Below are 22672 nucleotides of genomic sequence, written 5' to 3'. Positions count from 1 at the left end.
TTAATTTCATATTTAGCTTTAACATTTCCAGGATATTACAACTTTTTTATTTTTAACGTCAATGACAACGTTAACTAACATCATTTGCAAAATGACTTTAATCGTCGTATAATCATGCATGAATTCAATTATATAATACACAAAAATCATACTTTTTTATCTTCAATGTTACCTATTGGTAAAATAATGCCCTAAATCATTTTGAACACGCCAACAATTCCCTTTAAAAAAAAACATTAACAGTTCCACCTCTACAGAGCAATACATCTTTGGAAACAAAAAGTCTGGTTGTTGTAGAGAAGTCTTGCTTTAGAACAGATAAATGTATTGTGAGGTTAAATTTCATATTAATACTATTGTTGTTATAAGGTTATTGGTCTACAGAAGGTCGCACAATACATGTTGCACTATATCTACTTTTACAGCCTCTTGCCTCCAGATGAGCAAATAATAGTTCAAAGTCAAATTTGAGAAAAATGTACAAAGTTTTTAAGAAAAGTAAAATGTTTCAGAAAATTAGTGATAATTAACAGGTATTGTGCAATTAAATTAATGAATTAATGACCCAATTTGGCAATATATATATATCATCATCACTTTTCTACTGCATGACTGAAGCAGTATGGTTTATTTTTTGCATATTTTGACCTATTTAAAGGTATTTTTGGTAATTTATGTAGATTATATAGTACATGTATAAACTGACTGCGTAAATTACTTATTTTAATCACATTATCTTACTTTAAAATACATAAATTTTAAAGATTTGACTTTAGATTAGCATGAATCTGGAGGCATGCTGCTTTTATATTTAGCAATTTACACAATAACATAAACAAGAAGTGACCATGTATTTACTAAACTAACATGTTTCAAGAAAGCAATGTTTATGAATAGAAAGCATGTTTCTTAATATGCCCAATGCCTCCATTTAGATCTTGAGAAAAGTTAACTGGTTACATTGCTGAATTGTTAACTTAAAAAAAATAATCTTTTACGTATTTTCCAAAATAAAGAAGAAAGGAAATTAGCAAAAATAAACATAAATCTACAAACTTCAGGACAAACTGATTCCTTCAATTAAAACTATGTTTTACTTCCAATTAAAATTTGTTATCACTTTTCATTTTCAGATTTTTCCTTTGTTCAAACCTCAAAAGTAATAAATTTGAATTAAAAGCATTTCCAAATTATTTCAGTTAGGTGTCAGAATTTTTTTCCTTTTCAAACGTCTACTAATTAGTTATTCCAATATAAATAGTTTCATATTTTGAGGTGTATTATTTAATTACGGGTTAAAAAAATCAGCAGCTTTAATAGGTTATAGCAACATGTACCATTAAACTTAACAAAATTACAAGATTAAAAAATGTTTTTCTTTAAATGAACTAAAACTATATAATTATAGTTCTAAACCAAAATCAGGTAAATGTAAATGCTGTCATTTTTAAATGTTTCCATCTTATTTAGGCTTGTATGGCATTAAACAGATTGGGACATAAAAACATAGCCTTTTCATTTTTACCGTTATTTTCAATATCTTCTAATTTGATATAGTACTTATGTGCCTTAGCGTGCATTTCCACGTCTTTTTCATCCAGCTCTTCGCAGCATTCCTTGCACGTGAACTTGCTGTGTATTTCTCGATGGGTAAAATATTCAGACTCCTTATGGAATTCTGATAAGCAAATACCACACTGGAAAAAATTCTTGTGCTCTTTTCTGTGCAGAAACATTTTCTCGTCAGACCGGAAGTCTTTGTGGCATACGTCGCAAAAGTAGAGGCGAATTCCGATATTTCGTCGCTTTTGTGCGCATACATGATTAACTAACTCAATTTTGTCAAAACACCATCTAAGGCATGCTTGACACCTTGAGGTGCCTTTTACGGCATGAACATCTTTATGCTTACGTAGGTCATTCACATTTGTGAACTGCCGCAAACACAAGTCGCACTTCCGTAACTTTTCTAACGTATGTAGATACTGATGTTCAGCCAGGAGGGTTTTACTGGAGAAACAGTTTTTACATTCCATACACTGGTACTGCACGATAAACTCGGACGCATGCGCTTCTTTTTTATGCTCGGTTAATTTCTCCCTTGAACTGAACATGAGTGTACAGCGGGGAGCATTACACGTGAATGTTTCCCCGATGGCATGCTTAGTTTGAATATGCTGCCTCATCTCGTGCTGGGTAACACATTTGAAATTACACAACTTGTTCCCACAATTCAACCACTGCCGTGTTGGGGTCACAGGAGGGTGGGCTTTCCTTCTATGGTCTGCCACGTCTACCCAAGCTTTAAAAGTTGCTCCGCATGTGGAACAGAATGGCACCCCACAAGCCTGCTGATGTTTCTGCAATGCTGTTAAATCTGTAAATTTGTTAATCTTACATTTGCTACAGCTATATACTGTTCCACTTTTATTATGTTTCATTTTCTTATGTTCTAAATAAGCAAACCTATTTGTTAAAACAAATCCGCAAACTTCACACCTAAAAGTCTCCATCGCTGATCGTCCATTTTTCTTTTGTCCCGCATGTAATGCCTGTTGGTGAGTTAAAAACTGAGCTGCTGTATTAAAGAAAACCCCGCATAGCCCACATTCAAACAGACCCTTAATGTTACTTTGTGCTTTCAAACCTTCCATAATAAGAGGTGTTGATGCTAAATTATTTGCATTTGGGCTAATTTGAACTGGTTTACGCTGTAGGCAGCTCAGGTCAACTCCAGGAAGTAAATTCTGCAAAGCATTTGTGTAATTTGCAGAACCGGAATTACGACGAACTTTGTTATTATTCCGGTTGCCTCCACGTCGATAATCGATTTGATGATCAGCATCATCTTCGTCTTCCTCCTCATCAACATTGTATTCATCATCATCATCTTGCTGGACATCTTCACAATAACTTACCTGTAAAACAGGGAAAATAAACTATGTTATGCATACTATTCTTCAACTGCAGTAAATTCTACAGCCAAGAAAACACCTTATAGATGAATATAGTATAATAAACATATAATCATTGAACTACTTCAACCAGATATCAATCAAAGCAATATGTGGCGGCATGGCTAAATGGTTAACATGACAGACTACTTATCTAATGATCGCTAGCCACACAGGTTCAAACCCTGTCAGAGGCAAGTTGTTGTTTCCTTGAGCAAGAAACTTTACACTCATTGCTCAGTATTGGTTGGTTCCGGGAACAGATTCAAAAGTGTGTCTATAAGCTTATAGCTTCCTACACAATCCAACAAAAATAAATTCTGTATAAGCCAAAGCAAAATTATTAAAAGTCTAGTTACCAATGTATCCACAGGAGAAAACATTGTTTTTATCACTGTACAAAGCTGTGAATACGTTTTAATTCACTATTTTAAAGTCAATCCAAGAAGTTGAATAATGAAATCAAATTTACAGATGTCAACTGTTCAATATTTAGCACACAACTAACTTTTATGACACAATACAATGTTTGACCTATTCTCACCAAGACAGGATAAGGACAATTATAGGTGCTAATTCACTTGCTATGTGCTGGGGGCAGAGTATTTATCCTTCAACCATCTTTCAAATTTTATACAATGTAACAAAATCAGTACAGATAATTACAAAGGTGTTAATATGCTGATACTGTACACAATAGAGGTAAAATGACATCATTGAAACATAATGCTCCAAAAATTATCTCAAGCAATGGTGTAGAACATATTAAAGGCCCATTATGTTTCACTCTAAAGTTTTTGTACTTTATCCTACACTTTAATCAGTATCAATTATTGGTCAGCTGCCATCTTAAAAGTCATTCTTTCGAGTTTATGGCTAATTCAGCTCCATTTGACAGTGAAAAAAATACGTTTATCGCCACTTTAACAGGAACCATATAAAACTTACATTACAACAAAAAGGATTCCTTAACTTCCTCCACTTCATCAAAATGAGTCCAAATAGCCTAATTATATATCAGTCCAAACAGCCTAATTATATATCAAAATCCAACCACAGAATTTATTTTTCTTTAACTTATTCCAAAGATTATGTAAAAGATGCCAGAAGTTGAAGAACATACCTTTTTGCGAGTACGAAGTCTTTTCCTAGAGTAGAACTCTTTCTGAAGAGTTTCTTCTTTTTCTATTTCATCATTCTTTTTTGGCTTTGAGGCACCTAAAATATATCAATTATATTAGGAAAACAATGTTTTAATCAGTACAAAAACTATGAAAATATATATACTAAAGCTATTATCAACCTTTATAAATTACCATAGAACAAGAGGGCCATGATGGCCCTGAGGTCGCTCACCTATATATAGGCCCCCAGTTTAAACCCCTAGGCTTTTATTTGAACAAACTTGGAAGACACCCATTAGAAGATGTTTCATGATGTTAAGTTTTTACTACACACATATAATGAAAAACAATGACTTCACCCTCCTGCCACCCCCCCCCCCCGGCAGGGCCAATTTTAACCCAAGGGCTTTTATTTGAACAAACTTGGTAGACACCCATAAGAAGATGTTTCATGCTAAACATCTAAGCTCTAGCTCATTGGGTTTTTTAAAAGAAGATTTTTTAAGTTTTTACTATACACATATAGTTAAAAACAATGACACCTCTGGGGCAGGGCCAGTTTGACCCCAGGGCGTTTATTTGAACAAACTTTGTAGACACTTACTAGAAGATGTTTCATGCTTATATCTAAACTCTAGCTATTTGGGTTTTTTCAAAGAAGATTTTTAAGTTTTTGCTATACACATAAAAGGAAAATCAATGACCCCCGGGGCAGGGCCAATTTTGACCCCAGGGCTTTTATTTGAACAAACTTGGTAGACACTCACTAGAAGATGTTTCATGCTAAATATCTTAGCTCTTTGAGTTCTTTAAAAGAAATTTTTTAAGTTTTTACTATATGCATATAGGGAAAATCAATGACCCCCGTGGGCGGGGCCAAATTTGACCCAAGGACTTTTATTTGAACAAACTTGGTAGACACTCACTAGAAGATGTTTCATGCTAAATATCTTAGCTCTAGCTCTTTGGGTTCTTTAAAATAAGATTTTTTAAGTTTTACTATATGCATATAAGGAAAATCAATGACCCCCCCTGGGGCGGGGCCAATTTTGACCCCAGGGCTTTTATTTGAACAAATTTGGTAGACACTCACTAGAAGATGTTTCATGCCAAATATCTAAGCTCTAGCTCTTTGGGTTTTTTAAAAGAAGATATTTAAAGTTTTTTCTTTTGGTTGCCATGGCAACAAGAATTCTGCATGGAATTAAATTCTTTGAACAATTTTTAAAGGTGACCACCAAAGGAACATTCCTGTGAAGTTTGTATGAAATTGGCTTAGTGGTTTATGAGGAGATGTCTTTTAAAGTAAACGTTTACAAGCTCACCCTGTCACTTTCTGACAGGTGAGCTAAAAATTAAAATAACAACAATTGCCATTAGGTATCAAGCAAACAAGCTAGATTTCACATATCTCTCACCAATATTTTTGCTAGGAGCAGTTAAATATTTAGCATATATATAATCCTAATTATCAGAAAAAGGGCTTTCTGTTGGAAAAATTGCTAAAATCAATGTGACCGCTAAAATCAATGTGACCACAAATGTATTGAGTAAAGCGCAGCAAAGCAATATTTATGACTATTTTTCATACCTGGTTTGAGATTTAAAAAGGACAGGAATGATTGCTGATGAGGCTCTTCTTCTTCCTCTTCTCCACTATTTTCATTTTTTCCATCTTTTTCTGTATCTTTTTCTTCATTCTTTCTTTCCTCCATTTCTCCATCATCATCACCATTCTCAATAATAACAGGATCATCTATACTATCTTCTTTGTCTGGTGTAACTCTGCCAATAATAACAATATCCAAAATTAAAACCAAAACAGGGAAAACAATACAGGCTTTGATACATTAAGCAGTAAAGTGTTCCGAGACCTTTCAATTAGACTGAATATATTTAAAGAAATTCCACTGAGGAATTCCAAAAGCCTAAAACATTAAAACTTGAATTTCTTACATAGATCAGCTGGGGCACTGAAAACAGGGATGATATGCAAAAAATAATTGAGAAATATACTGTGTTTTGTGCTATTATTTAGCACTATTTTGGATCATTTTTAATGATTAGAAAAATCATTCTGGAAAAATGGAGTGAGCAAATGATCTAAAAATTTGCTAACAAGTTATTAGGTTAGAGCTTCATCAAATGGAACATTTAGTTTGAAAAAAATATTTCCAGTCCGCACAAAGTCATGTCAAAATTCCTTAGTGGAATCCCTTAAAATACATTGTCCCATGCAAAAAATAAATTGGTGAGAAATTTACATTATCATGTTATATAAGAATTAAGACAATTATCTGCTTGCATATAAAAAGTTATTATAAACTGCTGCCAAATTAGCAAGCAAACAAAATTATTCACTCTTTCCCCCCTACCTGTTGGAATCTTCACAATTAGTTATTTCAACATCATCATCATCAACTTCCTTCGTCTTCTTCTTTAGACTGCCCATCAATGACATCTTCTTCTCTGGAGGTTTCAAAAATAGCTTCTTCTTTTTTTGAGCAGGTTCATGCTCTTCTTCCTGGAAAAGATTGTATTATACAGGGCTGCCAACAGCAAATTGCAAAATCAGCGGAAAATACGCTGGGGGTCAAGGGGGCTGCGCAAGCCCCCTTTGTGGGTCCAGGGCAGAGCCCTGGTGGGGGACCAGGGGGCATAGCCCCCGGAAGCTCCTGGATTCTGATGATTTGGTATGCCCTAAAATCAATTTCCTGGACTCTAAATTTGACAAATATTCGACATTTTGACAACAGACAAGAGCGACAATGTAAACTGTAATTTGATTGGTTACTCTAAAATAGAATGCCGGAAAAGACTCGATATGACCAATGAGAAAAGTGCTTACAGACGTACCATAGGCGGCTAGCGTAACGATAAAAGCCGAAGCGTGCCAGTTTTTGGGTACTGTATAAAATATGACAAATGAATTTATTGTCTTTGTCGAATTTACATTGATCTAAAAAATGACCCAGGAGCTCACGAAATCCGCAGATTTCCGCGGATCCGCGGAAAATCGGCAGCCCTGTGTATAATATCTATAAATATAAAAGTGTTTTATTCTTGTTCTATGCTGCAGCCATGAATAAAAATCTTTTTTTTTTTTTTTTTGTAGATCATCAGAAATTTGAATAACTACCTATTGGCATTTTAAAGCTCATCATTAATTATTTGTTTCTTTTGTTTTTGGTTTTACGTCACACCGACACAGTAAAGGTCATTTGGCGATGTTCCAGCTTAACTGGTGGAGGAAGATCTCAGGTGCCCTTCTGTGCATTATTTCAGGCACGAACGGGCTTCTGAGTAGAACCACAGACATTCCGTAAGCTAGCTGGATAGCTTCCTCACATGTCAGAAAGAATCCAAAGTCCCTGTCGGGATTCAAACCCACAGCGGTGAGGGGCAAGTGGTTTGAAGTCAATGACCTTAACCATTCGGCCGCGGACTCCCCTAAGCTCATTACTAAAAGGGTCACATGATCATTGAAGTTACATGTATGTAACATAAACAGTAAAATGTAATTACAGTCAGACAGAGTCAGCTTAAAAGAAATCTAGGAGTGTATCACTGTTGATACCAATTGTCAGACTATTATGTTAATAGAAAGTGTGGCACCCATATTCATTTGAGATGAAAATTTATTTATAAAACAGAATATACTTTCAAATCTGCTAAGATCCCTAGCTTATTTCCAAAGATGGTAAAAGTATCAAAATCATCAAATATATGTATTGTACATAATAAAACAGATTATTTCTAAACATTCCTTTCTATCTTATTTCTACACATATGTATATAAATGAAGCATTTGTTTGTATCACAGCAATGGGCACTGATTGTGTAAGCTTTTTAAAATTTTTTTAAACATGAACATTAGCTCAACAAATTTTTTAACAACGGTTTTTGTTGCACATTGGCGGCCAGTAATCAATATCAGTTTGTAAAACTGACCGGTCTGGCAGTCGAAATATTGAGGCTTACATATTAAAACATCTACCTTATCTTCAGTGTTAGAATTATCTTCAGTAATTTCTATAATATCTTCCGTCTCATCGTGGTTTACAATTGGGGCTTCAGCTTCCTTATGTTCCTCATTCTTCTCCTCAATCTGTACATCAGGTTTGTTGTCTCCTGATTCATCAAGCATAACCATTTCTACATCATCTTTTTCAAGGGTTTTTTCACTTTTGTCTGAAGGTTCCTACAAATAAACGGAAATACTTGCCTGCAGGTTATTGTTTCTCATTTTTTATCTAAACAGTTATATAAATATAAAGATACCAAGGAACTAGACATAAAAACCAGAAGAAAATTTTGAAAATTATATGTAACCCTTAGCCTGTCGGTAGAGTTGGGTACCGCCAGAAAGAAAATACCACGGTATACCACGGTTTTTTCCTAAAAACCACGGTATAAACTGGTATACCACGGATTTTCATTGTATGCTATAGGTTAATTTTTATCCCTAAAATAAGTATCAAGGTAGGCTGGTATAGAATTTCAAATATTTAATTTAAGCAGATCTATAAAATACAGATTAATCAAAGCACCAAATTTAAACTTTTTTTTAAATCAGGTACTGTTTGGCATGTTGAACAATCAATAAATTAATTGGTCATGGATCAGTTCTTGTGGGGTTTTTTTATTAACATTATTGGTCTCTTCAACATTTAACAAACTGTTAAATAAATTGCATAGTTAAAAATGGAAAAATAAACTGTTTTTATTGCTTATTGATTAATAAAATAATAGGTCAAAATGCACGTTAGCTGATGACAAATATTTAATTGTCGGTTAATTTTATAAAAAGAGTCCCAGCTGCTAATTGTATTTTTTAATTGCAAAGGGCTAAGTATTTAATTAATCCGTGTCAAAAACAAAAACAAACATGTACCCAAAAGCAAATTAAAAATTATCACATTAGAAACAGCTGACCATGTTACTGCTTAATTAATAATTCATTAGTTGAACGACCAGTTTCTACGCCGTTCTAAATTAGTTAATTGCCCATGCGCATGCAGTAAGTGCATGACGTAAGGAAAACCCCTAGCCTGATTGGTCGCTCTTTATATAAATACTTAAAATAGTAATGGCAAGGAATCCCTCATGAATTATCAATCTTTACGATTAGTTTTGTAATCAAATAAGCGATATTTGGACAAGTAAATGTAAGTCGACAATTTTTTGCTTCTTCAACTGAGATCATGCAAAGTCGACAATTCCTGGCTTACATGCGTAAATTGGATAAAGAATTCAATTTTCGCTAAGAAATATCGAAGAATGATAATAGTCGGCGAAAGTTGTTTGCTAAAAGATTAACTCAAAGAAACAATTAACATATACAACAGAAAAAGTATTTTTAATTTAGTAACATTTTACGGATCTGTAATTGCTTTAAATTAGAGCTAAAAAAGTACCGGCTTCCAGGTCGTGTACCGCGGTACGTACCGCAGAATGTCTCGGACCCGTGGTTTACCGGTAATAGTCACCGGTTAAACCACGCACCTCTACCTGTCGGATTCTGCTTATTCTACAAGCTCAAACCAATATCAACCGAGACATCCATGCTTGCCTGGTCATGAATAGCACTGTTTGCTATACAGCCAAATTTTCCTGGTTCTGTCCACGTTGAACTATGGACAAGCCCATCTGAGATACTGAGCTAAAGTATTAAAGTAAGCTAGGTAATGGCCAAAGGAGTCAATCAACTGCAATCAGATTACTATGTGTAACAATAAACAAATACGATGAATACCAGTTTTTACTTACATCGTTTATAGCATTATCTCTGTTCTTAGTAACATCATCAGGACAAACTCCCTCGATACTGTTTACAATATCTTCAACACTATTAACTTCAGCAGTAATCTCCTCTTTGTCACTAACGTCATCTTTAACTTTATGATTATTTCTACTTTCATTCAGATAATCCTCGTCGTCTTTCTCGTGTTCCGGTGTTCTCAGAACACCATCATCATTCCCCTGGTTGTCATTGGCCGGTGTAAATTTGGCGATCTCAAAACCTGGAAACTCGTCTCCGGTGTCCATCAAATCTTCAAAGTCTAGTGTTCCACCGTCATCCATCTTTAGTCACAGTGTTTTCTGTTGGATACCAATGTTCAAATTTTCGCTGATTATCAGACAGATACTGGAGAAGGCTGAAGCTATTCTTGGCTTTATGTCATACCCTATAACAGAAAATAATATGTTTAGTTAACTAGAGGATGCTTTTGTAAAAAAGCGCATGTCTCCCCCACTGCTGAGAATAACTGTGAATGGAAACAGGAATGGAAATGGAGATAAAAGAACAGAGTATATAAAACCAGACAACTGATATATCACTGATATATCAATAATAGTTAAATGTCCTCACTGATAAGAACTCTAGTTATCATCCGGAAATGAGAAAATGAACCAATGGTCACTGTGACCTTAACTCTTTGAACCTACTGACCCATAAAACAAGAGGGAAATCATCTGCTCAATAAGACCAATCATTCCTATGAAGTTTGAGGGTTGTAGGTCTAAAGGAACTCTAGTTATCATCCGGAAAGGAGAAATTTTCCAACGGTCGCTGTGACCTTGACCTTTGACCTACATCTGACCATTGAAAAACAATAGGGATCATTTTGATTAATAAGACCAATCATCCTATGAAGTTTTGAGGGTTGTAGGTCAAAAGGAACTCTACAGTTATCATCCGGAAATGAGAATTGACCAACGGTCACTGTGACCTTGGACCTTTGACCTACTGACCCCAAAAACAATAGGGATCATCTGCCTCTATAACACCAATCAATCCTATGAAGTTTGAGGGCTGTAGGTCAAAAGGAACTCTAGTTATCATCCGGAAACGAGAAAATTGACCAACGGTCACTGTGACCTTGACCTTTTGAACTACTGACCCCAAAAACAATAGGGATCATCGCTCAATAAGACCAATCATCCTATGAAGTTTGAGGTCTGTAGGTCTAAAAGGAACTCTACTTATCATCCGGAAACGAGAAATTGACCAACGGTCAGTGTGACCTTGACCTTTGACCTACTGACCCCAAAAAACAATAGGGATCATCAGCTCTATAAGACCAATCATCCTATGAAGTTTGAGGGCTGTAGGTCAAAAGGAACTCTAGTTATCATCCGGAAACGAGAAAATGACCAAACGGTCACTGTGACCTTGACTTTGAACTACTGACCCCAAAAACAATAGGGATCATCTGCTCAATAAGACCATTCATCCTATGAAGTTTGAGAGCTGTAGGTCAAAAGGAACTCTAGTTATCGTCCGGAAACGAAGAATGGACGGACTGACGGACGGACTGACGGACGGACGGACGGACAGGGCAAAAACAATATGTCTCCCCCCGAGGTGGGGGAGACATAATTACAAACACTGACCCACTATAGAATTATTTTGACAGAAGTTAGAACTTGGGTTAATTATATTCTTTTAGAAAGGAAGAGCTTTTTTCCCAGTAACAATAAATGAAATGCAATTGTGTCTTTAATTTTTTAGGGATTAACATCACTGTCAATTTTTAGGGGTGCAGTAGATGTCGGTTCGGTAACTAAAGGGGTCCAATCATTTATACAAAGTCAAAGTCCAGAGCCCAAAGACTACTTTCAGCAGTCCAACACTAACCCCTTAATAGGCTAGTGAAAATGCCTGATCGGGCTTAAACATAAAATATCATATTTCTAAAAAAACAAGAGGGCCATGATGGCCCTGAAGTCGCTCACCTGTATATAGGCCCCCGTAGCAGGGCCAGGGCTTTTATTTGAACAAACTTGGTAGACACCCATTAGAAGATGTTTCATGCTAAACATCTAAGGTCTAGCTGGTCAAGTTTTTTCTTTACACATATAGTTAAAAACAATGACACACCTGGGGCAGGGCCAGTTTGGACCCAAGGGCTTTTATTTGAACAATCTTTGTAGACACTTACTAGAAAATGTTTCATGCTTAATATCTGAACTCTAGCTATTCGGATTTTTCGAAGAAGATTTTAAAGTTTTTGCTATACACATATAAGAAAAAATCAATGACCCCTGGGGTGGGGCCAATTTTGACCCCAGGGCTTTTATTTGAACAAACTTTGTAGACACTTACTAGAAGATGTTTCATGCTAAATATCTAAACTCTAGCTATTTGGGTTTTCAAAAAGAAGATTTTTAAGTTTTTGCTATACACATATAAGGAAAATCAATGTCCCCTGGGGCGGGGCCAATTTTGACCCCAGGGCTTTTATTTGAACAGACTTAGTAGACACTCACTAGAAGATGCTTCGTGCTTAATATCTAAACTCTAGCTATTTGAGTTTTTTCAAAGAAGATTTTTTAAGTTTTTGTTTTACACATATATATAAGGAAAATGAATGACCCCCGGGCCGGGCCAATTTTGACCCCAAGGCTTTTATATGAACAAACTTGGTCGACACTCACTAGAAGATGTTTCATGCTTAGTATCTAAACTCTAGCTATTTGTTTTTTTTCAAAGAAGATTTTTTAAGTTTTTGCTATACACATATAAGGAAAATCAATGACCCCCGGGCGGGGCCATTTTTGACCCCAGGGCTCTTATTTGAACAAACTTGGTAGACATCTATTAGAACATGTTTCATGCTTAATATCTTAGCTCTAGCTCTTTGGGTTCTTTAAAAGAAGATTTTTTAAGTTTTTACTATATGCATATAGGGAAAATCAATGACCCCCGGGGCGGGGCCAATTTTGACCCCAGGGCTTTTATTTAAACAAACTTGTTAGACACCCACTAGAAGATGTTTCATGCTAAATTTCTTAGCTCTAGCTCTTTTGGTTCTTTAAAAGAAGATTTTTTAAGTTATTACTATATGCATATAGGGAAAATCAATGACCCCCTGGGGCGGGCCAATTTTGACCCAAGGGCTTTTATTTGAACAAACTTGGTAGATACTCACTAGAAGATGTTTCATGCCAAATATCTAAGCTCTAGCTCTTTGGGTTTTTTAGAAGAAGATATTTAAAGTTTTTTCTTTTGGTTGCCATGGCAACCAGAGTTCTGCATGGAATGGAATTCTTTGAACAACTTTGTTAAGTCTTCACACAAGGAACATCCCTGTGAAGTTTCATTATGATCTGCCTTATGGTTTCAGAGGAGATGTCGTTTTAAAAGTATGAACAGACAACGGACGACAGACGACGGACGAAGAGTGATCCTAATAGCTCACCCTGAGCATACGCTCAGGTGAGCTAATAATTAATATGTTTCATTCTCACTTGTTTTGTTTATTAAGCATTTACATATGATACAAATCAAAGGTTATCTTTTATTTTCTTAGAATTATTTCCCTTTTTCCCATTTTCTGGAAACAAAATATCTGAAGTTCATAAAAATTATGTTGTAATGAAAAATTCTTAATAGAAATGTGTCTAACAACTTCATTTTGCTCTAGATTATTGCGCCAGTATCTTTATTCTATATATTTGGATTAAATATTCTGTTTCTGGCATTTATAGTTTGACAATGCTTTGACACTGAACATTATACTTTGAAGTTTTCTCTGAAAACTGAATGAAATGTATGCTGACAGGTGTTGGCGCAATGAATTAGAGCATAAAGAAGTTATTTAACCTACTTTGTTTTACACTTCGCATATGTAACATATATTTTAAGGACTTCAAAAACTAGAACTATCACTAAATGTGATTAATACCCCCACAAGACTGCTTCGGAAATCAGGATGTTACTAGTAACAAGAATTGAAATATAGAGTTATGGTTGTGGGCAATTAAAGATAGTTGTGGTTCTTGTATGTTGCATTTCCTTTCAATGTGGTTGGCCATTGATGAAGTTTTATTGAATTACTCTGTAATAAGTCCAGAAAGAGAAGGAAAAGGAACAAAGGGCAATAACTCTATAAATACTGAAGATGGAGTTATAGTTCTTGTGCACTGCACTTCCTCTTATTGTGCTTGACCATTGTATGAAGTTGTTTCGAATTCCAACCAGTACGTTTTAAGTTATGCTCCGGACAAGGAAAAGTATCAAAGGGCAGTAACTCTGTATTTTGTAAAAATGGAGTTATGGCTCTTGTGCACTGCACTTCCTTTTAATGTCCTTGACAACTGTATGAAGTTGTATTGAATTCCAACCAGTAGTTTTCAAGTTATGCTCTGGACAAGGAAAGTAACAAAGGGCAATAACTCTGTAATTAGTCAAGATAGAGTTATGGTTCTTGTGCACTGCACTTCCTCTCAATGTGCTCGACCATTGTATGAAGTTATATTGAATTCCAACCGTTATGCTCCGGACAAAAAAAAGCAATGGAAAAGTAACAAAGGGCAATTACTCTGTAATTAGTCAAGATTGAGTTATGGTTCTTGTGCACTGCACTTCCCCTAATTGTGCTTGACAATTGTATGAAGTTGTTTTGAATTCCAACCAGTAGTTTCCATGTCATGCTCTGGACAAGGAAAAGTAACAAAGGGCAGTAACTCTGTAATAAGTCAAGATGAAGTTATGGTTCTTGAGCACTGCACTTCCTCTCAATGTGCTTGACCGTTGTATGAAGTTATAATGAATTCCAACAATTAGTCTTTAAGTTATGGTCCGGACAAAAGAAAGCAATGGAAAAGTAACAAAGGGCAATAACTCTGTAATTACTTTAGATAGAGTTATGGTTCTTGTGCACCGCACTTCCCCTTATTGTGTTTGACAATTGTATGAAGTTGTTTTTAATTCCAACCAGCAGTTTTCAAGTTATGCCCCAGACCAGGAAAAGTAACAAAGGGCAATAACTCTGTAATTAGTCAAGATAGAGTTATGGTTCTTGTGCATTGCACTTTCTTTCAATGTGCTTGACCATTGTATGAAGTTATAATGAATTCCAACAATTAGTCTTTAAGTTATGGTCCGGACAAAAGAAAGCAATGGAAAAGTAACAAAGGGCAATAACTCTGTAATTACTTTAGATAGAGTTATGGTTCTTGTGCACTGCACTTCCCCTTATTGTGTTTGACAATTGTATGAAGTTGTTTTTAATTCCAACCAGCAGTTTTCAAGTTATGCCCCGGACCAGGAAAAGTAACAAAGGGCAATAACTCTGTAATTAGTCAAGATAGAGTTATGGTTCTTGTGCATTGCACTTTCTCTCAATGTGCTTGACCATTGTATGAAGTTATAATGAATTCCAACAATTAGTCTTCAAGTTATGGTCCGAACAAAAGAAAGCAATGGAAAAGTAACAAAGGGCAATAACTCTGTAATTACTTTAGATAGAGTTATGGTTCTTGTGCACTGCACTTCCCCTTATTGTGTTTGACAATTGTGTGAAGTTGTTTCTAATTCCAACCAGTAGTTTTCAAGTTATGCCCCGGACAAGGAAAAGTAACAAAGGGCAATAAGTCTGTTATTAGTCAAGATAGAGTCATGGTTCTTGTGCACTGCACTTCCTCTCAATGTGCTTGACCACTGTATGTAGTTATATTGAATTCCATCCATTAGTCTTCAAGTTATGCTCCGGACAAGGAAAATGCAACGGAAGTCTGGACCGACCGACCGACCAACCGACCACCGGTGACTCCTATATACCCCCCCCAAACTTCGTTTTTGGGGGTATAATTATGTGTTACGAAAACATGAAAAAGGGGAAATAATTCTCACAAAAGTAACAGTAACCAATATTTTTCTTTCAGTTTATGTCAAATATTATTCTCAATATTCAAACAAAGTTTAAAAGAAATATATTTATAACTTTTCTAGAATGTTATGCCCGATTGGGCATTTTCACCAGCCTGTTTAATAAACAAGTGTTAGCTTATTAATTATTATACCTTATATATAACAAAACGTTTTTGTACTGCAAATTTAAAAAAAAAAAAAAAATACTTTTTATGATGTTAAGCAAGATTTGTGAAGCCAGCATTATATTTTTTATGCATCCATTGGCATAAGGATTCAAGAGCTTGAGAATTGTGCTAAAATTCAGGAGAGTCATAGCCTAAGGTCTTCAGCATACCCGTTTATAAACTATGACATGACGTGAACGCTGAAGACAACCCCATCAATCCACCAATAATCGTGCCAGGAATCTAAAACGCTCGTATTTATTCATGGAACATGCCATGAAGTAAAGTGAAGCATACCTTGATAAAACTATATATAATCTGTTGATAAGGCAAGGATGGACAAATAAAAATCTTATTGCGAACAGAAAATACCTTGGCCGCCATATTGCCAAAATGTTTGACCACGTGATTACGAGATTTACCTTTATGAACCCATGTGTTTCAAATATTTTTATAAATTACTTTTTTTTAAAGATACTGAAAAAGGTGATTTACTGACTTTTGTATTCAATAAAATCATATTTAAGTACTAAAAAATTAATGAAAATAAATAAAAACATTATCTTGAATCTGGAACATACGCAGGGCTCACACTGGCTCAAATAAAATAATAGCCAATAATTTCAACTTAAAAAAATAATAGCCAAAAGTTCAGCGGACTATTCACGAATTAGCGATTAACAACATAAGCAGTTGATTAAATAAACATTACATTTATATCTTTCAGTTTTATAGGATTCTCAAAAAAACTGATACATTTGTGTATATTGATAACTACCTTTTTTTAAAAGAACCACAACTTTAATTGTTATTATAGAACAGAATAAAAACGTTATAAGTAGTATAATTACTGTATAACAATAATATTAAAGATTCATTACAACTTTACATAATGCTGTTATCAGACAATTTTTGTTTGTTTGTTCTTATCAAATTTTGTCAGCTATAACAACTGTAAATTTCCACATTTCACAGAACTGGAGTAGATCTAGGTCATATTAGCCTATAGAAATAACAAAAGTTTGCAAACTTATTCACAGAATGCAGCCTTTTTTCTGAATAATTTACTGAAAAATATCATCATCACCAATGTAATACAAATTTTCTGCCATAGTAGTAAAGATTTTTAAACAGAACATAGCTGATTTCACCTTTAAATAAATATCAAAATTATCGGTGTCGCGAAAATATGTGACAATCGGATTTTTCCTGTTTTCTGAAGAAATATTCACAATTTTGGTTGTTGTGCAAATAGTAGTTTGAAAGTTAATACTTTTTAAATATTTTACCATTGTTTTCCACTGGCGATTTAGTCAAGTAGCTTGAAACAAAAAAAAATCAAAATTTGCAATTACTGCAATTCACGGTAAATTTTGGGTAAGTCAATATCAAGTTTATCAATTTTAAAACGATTTTTGTGGCTAATTGACGGATATTTGATGGCTATTATAAATGCTGGACATTATCTTTACAGTACTTATACAATTATACATCTCGCATGTATTTTATCACCTCGGGCAATATAGTTGGCAGCACGTGACCGGTAAAAAGTTGACACTCGATTAAATAAATACACCCCGCTGGTGTTAATTGGGTTCTACTGCATTCATTATCGATTTAACACCTTATATAAACACTGTTGGAAGTAAAAAATAATCGCCAGATTTTGTAGCCAAAATGCAAAAATAATCGCCAATCTTATAAAATAATCGCAAATGGCGACTATGGCGACCGACAGCGTGAGCCCTGCATACGATACATCCCAGCTTGAATAAAAATAGCGAAATCATGTCAACAAAGATGTTCTAAATATACATGTAGTACAGGACTCTATTCTAATCGGTTCCCGCGAATGACGTCATACGAGGTCTCGCGTGGCACCTAAATGTCATGGCCGACTGTAGTCGGCATAATTGATGTTTTACAGTTAAATAAGCAATTTTAATGATGGTATTAATATTTTGATACTTTTATTGGTGTAGAATGATATTAAAATGATTGTTTTATCGTAAAATGCACAGAAATTGATTGTGTCAAGTGTATAAAGTTGCAAGTGAAAAATAAGAATAAATCAACATATGTTATTACAATAAGGTTTCGTAACGGGTCTAATCCAAAACTTAAATGCCACATCAGATGAAAAACTAAAATGTTAAATAGCGGCTTATAAAGTTTTGGAAGCCAGAACTAGGAGAGTCAGTACAATCTAATGAGCCCTGCGATGATCAAATAATGGTAGCAGTGGAAATCCTTAAACTCTAGGTATCAAGTCAGCACACTGGTGAATCATATTTTTAGGTTATTTCATAAGTTACTTGTAAGATTTTGAACCTGACCCGGCTTTATTAAAGTCAATACAAACCAGGGTTTATGTGGAACGTAAATAATTTATATTCATGATCAGGGCAATTATTTGACAGCAGTTACCTCCCTTCATACCAACTTCGAACATGTATAATAATGAATTTATCTACACAAATAATGAAATACACTGGTGACTGAGTCTTTAATATACATGCCTAAAAATGAAAAATACCGAAAAAAGCAAAACAAAAAAAGTTTTTTTTATATGTCAATTATGAACAACTCAGGCGTGACGAGATAATTTAGTCGTAAGACAAATAAGTGATTCGCAAAGAAATTGATTGCAAGCAATGTTTCTAACGAGTTGTATTTATTTCATTACCTCTCACGACCATTTGCAAGGTTATAACATTATGCAATGCAGATATATCAGTAAATGAAACTATAATCGAATTATGGTTACTCTGTGTATCAATATGGCGGACGCTACACGTTAAAGTCAGAATGTAACCGAATAGGGTTGGTACCTAACAGAAACAACGAAGCGCAAGAAGCTGAAGAACCAGCTTAATTGAATAATAACATATTACCTTTATATAATATTTTTTTTCCTAGTTGTATGTAAGCATCGGTGGTTCAGTGGTAGAATGCTCGCCTGCCACGCGGGCGGCCCGGGTTCGATTCCCGGCCGATGCATATTTTTTCCTAATTACGCCTGCCAAAAATTTTTTTTTGTGTTTTGTTCAAGACATTAAAAAACATAAAATTTTAAAACATTACAAAAATCAAGTATGGAAAAATAGTAAAGAAAGAGAAAACAGATTTTTTTAGAATTTATCTCCCACCATATGTCCGAGCCCTGGATAGGTTAACCAGACATATGCCCTCCTTATCCCTCCCTTAGCCCTCCAAACTGAATGTGAAAATCTATGGGTCTAAATTGAAATGCAAGGTTCCAAACCACTGCTTGTAGGTTCTTACTACAAACCTAAAGAAAATGACCCATATAGCCTGGATGAGTTCAATAAATCTCTATCCATGGCTACCAAGTCAAATGCAACAGTATGGGTAGGCGGGGACTTCAACATGCCAAAACTTGATTGGTCAAATGTTACTCCAACCCCGGACTGCAAACTTCAATCACATTATAGAGATTTTATTAACATTCTTTTTGATAATAACCTTACCCAATTAGTCAAAGACCCAACCCGAGAAAACCATATCTTAGATCTGTTCTTGACAAGTAACCCCTCCATTGTAAACAGAGCCAATGTAATCCCAGGTATCAGTGATCACGATGCTGTCCTGGTCGACACAAATACCTCCGCCCGTATAAAGCTCCAAAAACCACGTAAAATCCACCTATATAATAAGGCAGACTGGGACGGTCTTAGGTTACATATGTCCAACCTTCATGATTCTCTTGCCAGGTCAAAAAGTTACTCCAACAAATCAGTGGAAGAGTTATGGCAAACAATCTCCAGCTCAATTGAGGAAGGGGTCAATACTTTCATCCCATCAAAATGGTCATCCTCCAAAAATAAACTCCCCTGGATCAAGGTCAACCTCAAACGTCTATATAGGAAAAGGGACAAAGCCTACAAGCAGTACAAGGGCCATAACTCAAATAAATCTAGAGAAAAATATCTCAGCATTAAACATCTCTGCAGAAAAGAAACTAAGTTAGCCTATCAAAATTACTTGGAAGATATACTAAACATTAACAACAACATCTCTGAAGAACATGAACAAACACAAACCAGACCAAACACCAAAAAGCTATATTCACTATTAAAACACTCAAAACAAGACTCTTTTGGCATTGACTCACTGAAAAAAACACAATAAACTGTATACATCAGATCAAGACAAGGCAACAGTACTAAATGAACAATTTCAATCAGTCTTCACATCTAAATCCCTCCTTGCTGATATGAAAGTACAGGATCAGGCAGATACAGGTAGAGAGGTTCCCCACACATCATTTAGCCCCCATAACCCCATGTGTGATATTGATATCTCTGTAAAAGGTGTTGAGAAGCTCTTAAAAAACCTTAACCCCCATAAGGCTGCAGGACCTGACCAAATTAGACCCATAGTGCTGAAAAATACCAGTAAAGAATTAGCCCCTATAGTGTCCAAACTTTTCCAAAAATCACTGCAGTCCAGCACTCTACCAGACATCTGGAAAATGGCGAATGTGGCCCCTGTCTTTAAAAAAGGTAGCAAGTCAGACCCAGCAAACTATCGCCCTATCTCTCTTACCTGTATCTTGTGTAAAACCCTGGAACACATTGTCTCCTCCAGCATAACAAAGCACTTTACTAGATCAAACTTGTTCTATGAATTGCAGCATGGTTTCCGAGAAAAAAGGTCATGTCAATCCCAACTATTAATGCTTATAGATGATATCCTACAGTCAGTAAATCAGAGAAGCCAAGTAGACTTAATCCTTCTTGACTTCTCTAAGGCCTTTGATATGGTCAACCATGAAAAACTCCTGTATAAGCTGCATTTCTACGGTATAAGGGGTCAAACTCTTAAATGGATCAAAGGTTTTCTTGATAACAGGTCACAGTCCGTGGTGGTAAATGGCTCCACATCCAGCTCCACACCAGTCTCCTCCGGTGTTCCCCAGGGCTCGGTCCTCGGACCTCTCTTATTTCTTATATACATCAATGACCTTCCTGAATATGTCCAATCCTCTAAAGTCCGCCTATTTGCTGATGACACGGCCATCTATCTATCTCTGACTGTCGCTTCTCATTCTAGCTTACTGCAACACGACTTACACCAACTTGAACAATGGGAGACAAAATGGGACATGCAATTTAATCCATCAAAATGCACAGTTATCCAAATCACAAAACGAAAAACAGTCATTCCAACACAATACCTTCTACATAACACCACATTAGAAACAGTCTCATCTGCAAAATACCTTGGTATTACAATATCAAATGATCTAACATGGAACAAACACATAAACAACATCACAACAAAGGCAAATCAAACACTTGGTTTTCTACGCCGAAATATCAAGGTTCACTCAGAAAGGTTAAAGTCAACTGCATACAAGACACTTGTTAGGCCCCAGCTCGAGTATAGCTCCACGGTCTGGTCCCCCTACACAGGAACTCTCATTGACCAGATAGAGTCTGTCCAGAGAAGGGCTGCTAGGTGGGTCAAACATGACTTTGGCCGTATGTCGAGTGTCACTGACATGTTGACTTCCCTTCAATGGAGGCGCCTTGACCTTCGGCGTATTGACCAACGCCTGGTCATGTTTCACAACATCTTGCATGACCAGGTGGCTATCCCTTTCCCAAATTATATCGTCCCTCTTACAAGATCATCAAGAACATCCCATCCCCATGCATTCCAACAAGTCCAAACTAAAACTGACTACTATAAATATTCATTTTTCCCAAGAACAATAGTCCACTGGAATGCTTTACCACCTGATATCATGAACTTGTCTGGCCCCGAGTTCAGTCTGGCTGTTAGCCGGATTGAACATACGTCTCCCTAAAATACCTTCTCTATTTTTAACCTGTTTTTAACAATTTACTCATTTCCATTACTTTTATATTCTTTTATTTCAGTTCTTTTACTAACATTCTTGTCAGTTGACGCGCGTCAAGTCTAGGTCCCCAGCAGGGGTTTGACTATATGGAAGATAGATATCCCTACGTCAAAAACAGGGTTTCCTCCGCCTTAATTTCTTCTCTCATAGCATTAAATCCCTAGCTGCCCAACTGCATGCATGCAGTGGTAGGATTGCAGTATTAAATATTAGACCTGCTCCCGGTGTTTTTAACCATTTTATCATTTTGTTTTCTTCTTTCGCTATTAAAATTTTAACTTTGACAAGAATACATTCCAAGTCTCACCTTCCTGGCTGGACTATTTTTCTTTACTAACAATCCGAGACGCATTTCAGGTCAGTTCTCAGTGTCACCATGGGTCAGAATATCAAACCCATTCCTTATGATAAATGTGATTATTTTTTCCAATCGAACTGGAACTCACAAGAAATAACAGGGTTTAGCCAATGCATACACGATTCGTTCAGCCAAAATACCTTTAACAACATTCAATATAACTGTAACGAAGACCAAAATGATCTAATCTAACTATGGAAAATTTAAGTCAGAGAAATACACAGTCAGAGAGCAGCTATGTGAACATAGAGTACTTTAACCCCGACCTTAATAGGGGAAACGTTTTTAATTGTACAAATTCTTTTTACCATAGGAATACACATACTTTAAACAGTTCCAATTCAAGTTATTTTCAAAAAGTCATTAGAGAAAAGTTATATACATTAATTATACAAAAATGCAGACTGCCTCACAAAAGAAACAACAGGAATTGGAAGCACTTATTAACGAAAACTATTTCGTCTTTATATGTGTTACAGAATTATATAAAAAAAAAATTAAGTATTGACTATACAAATGA

At 35.5% G+C, this 22672-nt stretch overlaps 1 protein-coding gene and 1 non-coding gene across 2 annotated transcripts; one reads left to right on the top strand and one right to left on the bottom strand.

Moving 5' to 3' along the window:
- Window positions 1–569: 569 nt before the first annotated feature.
- Window positions 570–18714, bottom strand: LOC132727082 (zinc finger protein 37-like). Its single transcript, XM_060712494.1, has 7 exons — window positions 18591–18714; window positions 9848–10266; window positions 8076–8279; window positions 6454–6602; window positions 5670–5863; window positions 4078–4172; window positions 570–2918 (listed from the first exon to the last, which is right to left on the bottom strand). The coding sequence occupies exons 2-7, from the start codon at window positions 10160–10162 to the stop codon at window positions 1467–1469; spliced, it is 2409 nt and encodes an 802-aa protein (XP_060568477.1). The 5' UTR covers window positions 10163–10266; window positions 18591–18714; the 3' UTR covers window positions 570–1466.
- A 119-nt stretch (window positions 18715–18833) lies between these two features.
- On the top strand, window positions 18834–18904 carry Trnag-gcc (transfer RNA glycine (anticodon GCC)). The gene has a single exon. It is a non-coding gene; the product is annotated as a tRNA-Gly (tRNA).
- Window positions 18905–22672: the final 3768 nt, after the last annotated feature.

The sequence above is a fragment of the Ruditapes philippinarum genome, unplaced genomic scaffold (genome assembly GCF_026571515.1).
Source record: "Ruditapes philippinarum isolate M1 unplaced genomic scaffold, ASM2657151v2 ctg123_1_1_1_1, whole genome shotgun sequence".
Lineage (NCBI taxonomy): Eukaryota > Metazoa > Mollusca > Bivalvia > Venerida > Veneridae > Ruditapes > Ruditapes philippinarum.
The sequence above is the reverse complement of the archived record's forward strand: the minus strand, read 5'-3'. Positions and strand labels throughout refer to the sequence as shown.